Here is a 10,000-nt window from a genome sequence, read left to right as displayed (position 1 = left end):
GTTCTTCTTCTTCTTCTCCGCAAAGCAGTAGCAATGCCTGTGTTCCAAAACGACATTGATGCGGATCGACCCAGCGTGACATTCGCCAGTGTTTCTTCCGCCAGAGACAGAGAGAGACAGAGACAGAGAGAGAGAGAGAGAGAGAGAGAGAGAGAGAGAGAGAGACGTGAATGTCATGCCATGCCATGCCATGCCATGCCATCCAACTTCCATCGTCTTTCTCTGTGACCTCCATCCTTCTCCCACGCTTTTCGATGTCTTCGTTTTCATTTCGTTTTCTTCGTCTTCTTCTTCTTCTTCTTCGCTTGCATGTGACCTGCACTGAACGAGTCCTACCCAAACTGAAAGAGTGGTTAAAAAAAAGGTTGTTCCTTAGCCTTTTATGGCTATCAGGGCAGTGAATTCATATCCGTTGTCTTGCTTGGGCTCGGCGTTGTAAGAAGGCGGGGAACCCAATAACAGTAACTGATAACCCGGTGTATAATCAAATAATCAGATGTATGACTGGAAATGAATGCCAGAGTGTATGTGCGTGGAATGTGACATCTTAACTCAAAATACTGTAAATTACACACTGCTATTATATGTCTGTGTCAACTTTTAGTATACTGTTCTGTCTGAACTGTGATTATTACTGCATGGCTGTGATAGTGTATGTAGGGTTTACTCTAAATTACTTTTTAAGGGTTTCTGTTGTTGTTGTTGTCTACTGTGATTATTGATTGTAATGATGGTTTGCCCTAGGTTTACATCCTAATATGTTGAATGACTGTGATTTTCTTGTGTTGTTTTTCTGTTTTACACCACATGTGAATTTCTCTTGTTGAGATAATAGAGTATTCTGTATTCTGTAATCCTGTCTTTCCGCTGTTAATGACTTCCCCATAGACACAACACCATGCCTTCTTCTTCTTCTTCGTTCGTGGGCTGCAACTCCCACGTTCACTTGTATGCACACGAGTGGGCTTTTACGTGTATGACCGTTTTTACCCCGCCATGTAGGCAGCCATACTCCGTTTTCGGGGGTAACACCATGCCGAAAAGGGGGCTCGAACCGTATGCGTCAGTTGTGTGTTCGTTCTTTAGTTTAACGTCTTATCACTGTAAGTGATATTAGACGAGGGTAGGAAAAAAATCGAGTGGGTGGAGAGGGCGGGGAAATTACTGTGTACGAAAGTGTGTGTGTGTGTGTGTGTGTGTGTGTGTGTGTGTGTGTGTGTGTTACATATAAAAAATGATTGATTTAAGTTTTGTTTTAAAAAAAAAAGCATAACAGTATAACACATTTCTAATGAAAAACTAACAACTATGACAGTGAACCAACTAGACTATTTAACAAGGAGTTGAAAAAGTCACACATTAGCAATGGACTGCTGAAGATCGTCAAGACTGAAGATGATTTCAGTTCACGGATGTGAGACTTTAACATATCACAAATTGGTATATGATCGGCTGTTATGTGAGCACCACAGATGCAAGAAACATTACTGACATATTTTGTCTTAAAACAATTAATTTTCCATCTGCAGATTAGAGAAATGATTTGCCTTTTATGAAAATCCTTATGGTAATGTTTTCCCATGAAACTATACATTTTCTGTATATTCTTATGTAACTCCGAGTTACCGGTGTGTTTTTCTTCAAGCCGAAATTTTGACCATTGTACTTTTTCTACCATGGTGTAACATTCCTGTAGTGAAAGCGAAATATTTAAATCTAACTCCTTCATGGAACTTCTAGCTCCTTTTTTTTTTTTTTTTTTTTTTTTTTTTTTTGTTGCGAAAATGTCAACTTATTCTTTATAGTAAAAACCGCAATGAGAAGGAATCCAGCAAAAGGTTATGTGAGAGCCTCTTTGTAAGAGTTCGTGAATCAAATGGTTGATTTCAATAATGAGTTCATACCTAACCGTTTCTTTTATAAGTTCGATAGCGTGAAGAACTGATTTAGAATCAACACAAAACAGACTCTGAAATATAGTTTTCGGAAAGGATATCATGAAGAAATTTAACGCCATTAGAATTGCTATGAGTTCAGCTGTGAAGATGGACTTATTCTCTCCCGGATGAAATGAGTTTTGAAAGTTAAGGTCTGGAATAACGAAAGCAGCACCAGCTCGCTCTATCATTTACAACAAAGCCGTCTGTAAATATATTTAGATGATTAAGGTATTTCTCTTCCAAATGGATTCGTACATGCGATGTAAGTAAATTTATGTTGTCATCTTTGGTCAGATCAGTATGATCGATATCAAATTGCGCTCTTTGAAGTTCCCATACAGGTGTAGGTGATATCACAGACCTTTTAGCAAAATGTGGGGTTTTATTCACGCTGGAATTTGTCAAAATATTTGACGTGTATGTTCCCAGTGTGGTATGAGAGGATATAGATCTAGCTCTCTTTGGAAAATCGCGGCCGGATTTGAGAGTTATTTCTGATTCCAAATTATTTTCATCCGTTAAACTTCTCAAGACAAATTTGCTACACGCAAGTTCCCATTGATCCTCTAATGGTAAGACTCCCGCTGCACTGTACGTTTTCTTACTGGAAGCATGGACTGGTAAGCCAAGTGCCAGTTTATATGCTCTGCAGTCTATGCTTTGAATTTTTTTCAATAAATATTTCGGTGCACTGAAGTATACTTCTTGTGCATATTTGACCGAACAAGTGATGTGCAAAGGTGTAGTAGCGTGAATATGTCCTGGCTCCATGGTTGTTTGCATACTATTTTCAAGAAGGTGTGTGTGTGTGTGTGTGTGTGTGTGTGTGTGTGTGTGTGTGTGTGTGTGTGTGTGTGTGTGTGTGTGTGTGTGTGTGTGTGTGTGTGTGTGTGTGTGTCTGTGTGTGTCTGTGTGTGTGTCTGTGTGTGTGTGTCTGTGTCGGGGCTCGTGTACGTTTATGTGTATTTGTTTGTGCTTCATATCTGTGACACTGCATGTTTGTTGCATATCTGTTATGCACGTGTGTGTACGTGTGTGTGTGTGTGTGTGTGTGTGTGTGTGTGTGTGTGTGTGTGTGTGTGTGTGTGTGTGTGTGTGTTTTACATTTATTTGCTTATTTTTTTTATTATCTGTTATCATTATTTTATTTATTTATCTATTTATTTGTTTATCTATTTATTATTATTATTATTATTATTATCATTATTATTATTATTATTCTTTCTTTCTTCCTTTCTTTCTATATTTATTGATTAATTTAGTTATTCATTTACCTCTTTTTTTCTTTTTCTTTTTTCGGTTGGGTTACACTGCTGGTCAGGAATCTGCTTAGCAGACGTGGTGTAGCGTATATGGATTTGTCCGAACGCAGTGACGCCTCCTTGAGCTACAAATACTGATACTGATACTCAGTTATTCAAGGAGGCGTCACTGCGTTCGGACAAATCCATTATACGCTACACCACATCTGCTAAGCAGACGCCTGACCAGCAGCGTAACCCAGCGCGCTTGCAGGTGTGTAGTAGTAAGAGGTGTGTGGGTGGTGAGGACAGACAGGTGAGGTGGTGACGCTGGGTGTTGCTCCGTGTTGCAGGGCCGGGACAGATGACGCTGCCCCGCCAGGCAGAGCCCAGCGTGCTGGACGCCTACGGACACAGGACGCTGTCGGGCCGGGCCTCCCCGGGGACCTCCAGGAGGGGGGTGTCCACGGGAACCCAGACACCGGCCGGCGTGCAGTCGGCGCCCCGCCTGGTCCGCAAGTCGAGCACGGAGAGCCCCTACCTGTACCGGCAGTTCACGCTGGATGACGGCCTGGAGGCGGCCAAGGAGCAGCAGCAACAACAGCAGCAGCAGCGGGTGTTGTCCACCAGCCTACCCCTGTCAGCAGGGAGTGGTGGGGGAGCAGGAGGGGGAGGAGCAGGAGCAGGAGTAGGAGGGGCGGTGGGGGGAGTGGTGACCTCTGGAGGGACGGGTCAGCGCCAAGGACTCATATCCGGGGGTCTCCCCCTCTCTACCTCACACGGCACGGTGCCGACGGCGGCTGCAGCAGCGGCAGCGGAGCGGAGCAAACAGCTGGCGGAGTCCGCGTCGCGCTCCGCGGTACGGCTCCGGGACCTGCACTTCTCCCGCAAGCCGCTGCACATCCCCTACAGCGAGTTCGAGCCCTACAAGGCGGACATCCACAAGCGGGTGGAGATGAGCCGGGCCTGCGGCCTGGACGGCATGCTCAACATCCACATCATGTCGGGCCAGGGCCTCAAGTCGTCCAAGACGTCCCTGAGGGACCTGTACTGTGTGGTGGCCGTGGACTCGCTCAACAAAGCGCGCACAATGATTCGCACTGGTGCTATCAACTTCGACTGGGACGAGGCCTTCGACGTGGACCTGGAGGACTCCAAGGAGGTGTCGTTCCTCATCTACCACTGGGACCCCAGCTACAAACACCGCCTCTGCTTCCACGGCTCCGTGCTGCTTCCGGGCTACGTCAGCAGCGGGCAGCGGCGCTACGTGGCCATCAAGATGGAGCCCAAGGGCATCCTGTTCGTCACGCTGCTCTACAAGGAGCCCGCCCTGTCCCTGCAGCGCCTGCCCTCCGTGCGCAAGAACGCGCTCTTCGGGGTAGACCTGGAGACCGTCATCAAGCGGGAGAACTCGGGCTTCAACGTGCCGCTGCTGGTGAAGAAGTGCGTGGAGGAGGTGGAGGCGCGGGGTCTGGAGACGGTTGGCATCTACCGCCTGTGCGGGTCTGCCCGCAGGAAGATCATGCTGAGGGAGGCCTTCGAGAAGAACGCGGCCGCCGTGGACCTGTCCCCCGAGAACGTGTCGGACATACACGTGGTCACTGGTGAGTTTTCTGTCATCGTGTTTGATATACACGTGGTCACTGGTGAGTTTTCTGTCATCGTGTTTGATATACACGTGGTCACTGGTGAGTTTTCTGTCATCGTGTTTGATATACACGTGGTCACTGGTGAGTTTTCTGTCATCGCGTTTGACATACACGTGGTCACTGGTGAGTTTTCTGTCATCGCGTTTGACATACACGTGGTCACTGGTGAGTTTTCTGTCATCGCGTTTGACATACACGTGGTCACTGGTGAGTTTTCTGTCATCGTGTTTGATATACACGTGGTCACTGGTGAGTTTTCTGTCATCGTGTTTGATATACACGTGGTCACTGGTGAGTCGTTTGGTCATCGTGTTTAATATACACGTGGTCACCGGTGAGTCGTTTGGTCATCGTGTTTAATATACACGTGGTCACCGGTGAGTCGTTTGGTCATCGTGTTTAATATACACGTGGTCACTGGTGAGTTTTCTGTCATCGTGTTTGATATACACGTGGTCACTGGTGAGTCGTTTGGTCATCGTGTTTAATATACACGTGGTCACCGGTGAGTTTAATGTCCTCTGAGCACGTGTTTGATATAGACATGGTCACCAGTGAGTGTTTTTGTCCCCCCCTATGAACATGTCTGATACAACACAAATGGTCAATGGTAACTCTTGGGAGGCGGAAGCGCCCACCCTCCTCACCGTGACAGTCTGACTATTCCCCCTTGCTTATTTATCAGATGTACCCACCCTTCTTGTCTTCCCCAAGCTCTCTCTCTCTCTCTCTCTCTCTCTCTCTCTCTCTCTCTCTCTCTCTCTCTCTCACACACACACACACACACACACACACACACACACACACACACACACACACACACACACACACACACTTCTCTTCTCAATCCTCTATATGTTTAAAGGCATCAGGCTCAGAACCAAAATCAAAACCTTCAGAGCTGTTGTGCTGGCCACCTTGCTGTACTGCTGTGAAACATGGACGACGTATCGCCGTCACATTCAACAACTTGAGCAGTTTCACCAGAGATGCCTACGAAAGATCCTCGGCATAAAGTGGCAAGACAAGGTCTCCAACCTCCAGGTCCTAGAGAGGAGCGGCCTGCACAGCATCGAAAGCCTGCTGATCAAGTGCCAGCTACGCTGGCCAGGACACGTTGTCCGCATGACAGACAGCAGGATCCCGAAGATGATCTTGTATGGCCAGCTGAAGGAACGCCACCGCAAACTTGGAAGACCTGCAAGCGCTTCAAGGACACCTTGAAGACAAACATCAAAGCGTGTGACATTGACATCACTTCCTGGGTAACTGACGTCCTTGACCGCTCTCGCTGGAGGATGCTGTGCTCTAGTGGCATAAAGACGTTTGAAAACAAGAGAACGCTGGCCATTAAGGAGAAGCGTGAGCGAAGGAAGCAGGGCTCAAGTTCTGGAGATGTTTTCCCTTGCAACACCTGTGGGAAGTGCTGCGCGTCCAGAATCGGCCTCTTCTCCCATAAAATTATGAGGACACACACCGACAGATAAGCCTGCCTGCCTACTTATGCGTCGGTCCGACGGGAGACTCCATCATCAATATGTTTTTATTTTAGGGCCGCCCGCACCCTTAAACTGTCCTCTCTAAATTTCAGGTAGTGTTTGTTCTTTGCCATTTTCACTAAGATTATTTACTCCCCCCCTCACCTCCCCTCCCCCACCCCCACCCGCCTCATAACGAGTAAAGTCGGCCGCCGACATTCGAGAAGTCGACACAGAAGAGACAGCAGATGCGAAGCAGGCGGTAAACAAGTCGCGTTTCTCCTGACAATGAAGTCTGCTTTGCTGAGATTGGTGGTGGGTTCCGCTGTATGTATGAATGTATGTATGTATATATATATATATGTAGGTTATCGACGTCTTCCCCACAGCAGCATTGCTTGCCACGCTGCCAGAGACCAGGTTATAGCGTTAGCTAGCAGGCGACGGATGGGGAGGAACCAAACAGCGTCATCATTATCATCACCAGGAAGTGCTTAGCTTGCAACTGATTGCACGACCATTTTTGGAGCACGTGCGGCATGAGGTGTTCTTTTTTTTGTTTTGTTTTTTTTTGGGGGGGGGGAGGGGGAGAGTAGAGGGGGCAGGATGGGGGGTTGGGGAGGGGGGGAGGGTGAGCCGCTGGCCGAATCGTCGTGTGCGGCACCTTGTGTGGTGGTGATACACTGCCAGAGTTTGCTGCTAACTGCACTTCCACTTCAATAATGATGTCACGATGCAGGGGTTTTTGTCTGCCTTTGAGGTGAAGAGGGGACTTTAGTCTTGGGAAGAGGACCGGCAGTGGTGTGTGTGTGTGGGAGGGGAGGGTGGGGGGTTGGGGGTGGGTGTCATATTGTGTGTGGCATTGGCGTGCACTGCCTCTTGTCTGTCTGTCTGTCTGACTGTCTCTCTCAGCCATACACTCGTGTGTGTGTGTGTGTGTGTGTGTGTGTGTGCGCGCGCGCGCACGCGCGCCGCGTGCGCGTTCGCGAGTGGTGAAGGAGGCAACAAAAGGCGGGGTGGAAGATAACAGTGGCTATGTCAATCAAAGATTGCGGCTGGCATTTGGCGGATGTAACTAATCAGCGTATTGATGACGAGATTTGGGTTCTTAGCTCCGTTCCCAGTCTGGCTGTTTGGAGACGAGACGATCAGTTTTAATGGGTCCCAGTTCCCTGACTCTGTAACACGAGGCGGGTTGACGAAAGGGGAGACAGGTAGACGATGAAACAGAAAGGGATAAAATAAGTGTGCGCATTAACAAGCAGTTCATAGAACTGGGGTCAGAGAGAGAGGGAGAGAGAGAGAGAGGGGGAGAAAGGGCAGGAGGGGGGTAAGGGGGGCGGGAGGGAGGGACAGAGAGAGAGAGAGAGGGAGAGAGAGACAGAGAGTTAAAAGCTTGTCGAACAGCTTTCTGTTGTTTTTTTTGTTTTTTTTCTTCTTTTCTTATAAGAATGCAGGCAGTCTGGACTGACTGACTCTCTCGATCTCCGACTAAACAGAATGTCTTTCCCGTTTGCATGTCCGACTTCAGTCAATCCTTCCCCCCCCTCGCAGTTCTCTCCTTCTCTTTGCTCTTTACCTTTCCTCTTTGTCTCTGTCCTTCTGTCTGCATTCTGCCTGTCTGCACCCTCCTCCCACCCCCACCCACCCTCTCTTTCTCTGAGAGTGAAGGCTCGTGCGCGCCCTAGGTCATCACTGGGTCAGGCGGACCTGAACCCGGCCAGTGGACTGTGTGTGTGTGTGTGTGTGTGTGTGTGTGTGTGTGTGAATGCACAAGCGTCTCTGTGTTTTTATCGGTTTCTTTTTCCGCAAAAAATAGGAGTATTTTCTGCCTTGTCCTTAGTGAAGTCCTACAACTTAGATTGTATTGTTTTTTTCCTGATATTTGTGAAGTTATACACCCGTTACGTATTTTAGACTATTATTCATGCATGTATTCTGCTGAGAAGTACCCTTTAAAAAAAAATTATTAAACGAGTGGGCGTGTGTGTGTGTGTGTGTGTCTGTCAATGAACAGAAGTGCCTTTTAAAGATATTGTTTTTCGTTTAGTTCTGAGCAGGAGTGCGTACCTTTTAAAGCTAGTATTGTGTGTTTGAGTTCCTTTTAAAGCTATTATCGGTGCTTACTGGAGACGAATTTCATTATAATGGAATGTTCAAACTATGCTGAATTGTAGGCCTATGTTGCTCCAAGATATGTTTTCAATGTCTGTAACTTACCAAAAGGTAGTAAATATGTACAGTTGAATTTTTGCAAGTTTGTAGAATTAGTTACTGTTGTTTGATTTAGTTCGACAATGTTGCTGTCTCGCATAACTTATGTTCACGAGTCGACGTGGCATGTTGTTTGTTAACGGGAGTAAAAAGGTTTGTTAAAACTTGAAACTGACGTAGGCGTGCCTTTTAAATCGAATATTGACGTGTACTGTATTAAACTTAAATAGGTGTGCCTTTTAAAACGATCATCGATGTGTATTATCGATTGACCAGGAGTACTGAAGGAGAGTTACTTCCCTTAGGGAGTTACCGGAGTCTCTGTTCGTAGATCATTTTTTTGTGATTTTATTCCATATATCCAAACACTTCTTTAGCCAGTTTTTCAGGTATTCCTTCGAGAATTGCCCTTTAAAACATCATTGGTTATGTATTAAGATATCTTTTTTTAAAACTATTATTAGTGTGTATTACTGAGCAGGAATGCCTCAATCGTCTTGCGTTCACATATTTCACACAAACTCGTCCTAGTGTGGCTGGGGTGAGTGCGAGAGAGTTAAAGCTGTCATTGGTATATATTTCTAAGCAGGAGTGCCTTTTAAAGCTATTGCTGCTGTGTATTGCTGAACAGTAGTACCTTTTAAAGCTACTGTTGGTAAGAATTGCTGAACAGGTGTGTCCTTTAAAGCTATTGTTTGTGTGTATAGCTGAAAGGAGTACCTTTTAAAGCTACTGTTGGTAAGAATTGCTGAACAGGTGTGTCCTTTAAAGCTATTGTTTATGTGTATTGCTGAAAGGAGTACCTTTTATAGCTACTGTTAGCAAGAATTGCTGAACAGGTATGTCTTTTAAAGCTATTGTTTATGTGTATTGCTGAACAGGAGTACCTTTTAAAGCTACTGTTGGTAAGAATTGCTGAACAGGTGTGTCCTTTAAAGCTATTGTTTATGTGTATTGCTGAACAGGAGTACCTTTTAAAGCTACTGTTGGTAAGAATTGCTGAACAGGTGTGTCCTTTAAAGCTATTGTTTATGTGTATTGCTGAACAGGAGTACCTTTTAAAGCTACTGTTGGTAAGAATTGCTGAACAGGTACGTGTCCTTTAAAGCTATTGTTTATGTGTATTGCTGAAAGGAGTACCTTTTAAAGCTACTGTTGGTAAGAATTGCTGAACAGGTGTGTCCTTTAAAGCTGTTGTTTATGTGTATTGCTGAAAGGAGTACCTTTTATAGCTACTGTTGGTAAGAATTGCTGAACAGGTGTGTCCTTTAAAGCTATTGTTTATGTGTATTGCTGAAAGGAGTACCTTTTATAGCTACTGTTAGCAAGAATTGCTGAACAGGTATGTCTTTTAAAGCTATTGTTTATGTGTATTGCTGAACAGGAGTACCTTTTAAAGCTACTGTTGGTAAGAATTGCTGAACAGGTGTGTCCTTTAAAGCTATTGTTTATGTGTATTGCTGAACAGGAGTACCTTT

General features: G+C 45.8%; 1 protein-coding gene across 1 annotated transcript in view; it reads left to right on the top strand.

Moving 5' to 3' along the window:
• Nucleotides 1-10,000, top strand: part of LOC143280257 (rho GTPase-activating protein 100F-like) — a gene marked incomplete at its 3' end in the record, with an annotated part of 63,348 nt that overhangs the window by 50,612 nt on the left and 2,736 nt on the right. The window contains exons 5-6 of the mRNA XM_076584887.1: nt 3,535-3,834; nt 3,988-4,785. Of these exons, the coding sequence (XP_076441002.1) occupies nt 3,535-3,834; nt 3,988-4,785 (1,098 nt within the window). The remainder of the gene's footprint in view (nt 1-3,534; nt 3,835-3,987; nt 4,786-10,000) is intronic.

This window comes from Babylonia areolata, chromosome 3 (genome assembly GCF_041734735.1).
Source record: "Babylonia areolata isolate BAREFJ2019XMU chromosome 3, ASM4173473v1, whole genome shotgun sequence".
Lineage (NCBI taxonomy): Eukaryota > Metazoa > Mollusca > Gastropoda > Neogastropoda > Buccinidae > Babylonia > Babylonia areolata.
Note: the sequence above shows the minus strand (reverse complement) of the source record. Positions and strands in the feature narration are given on the sequence as shown.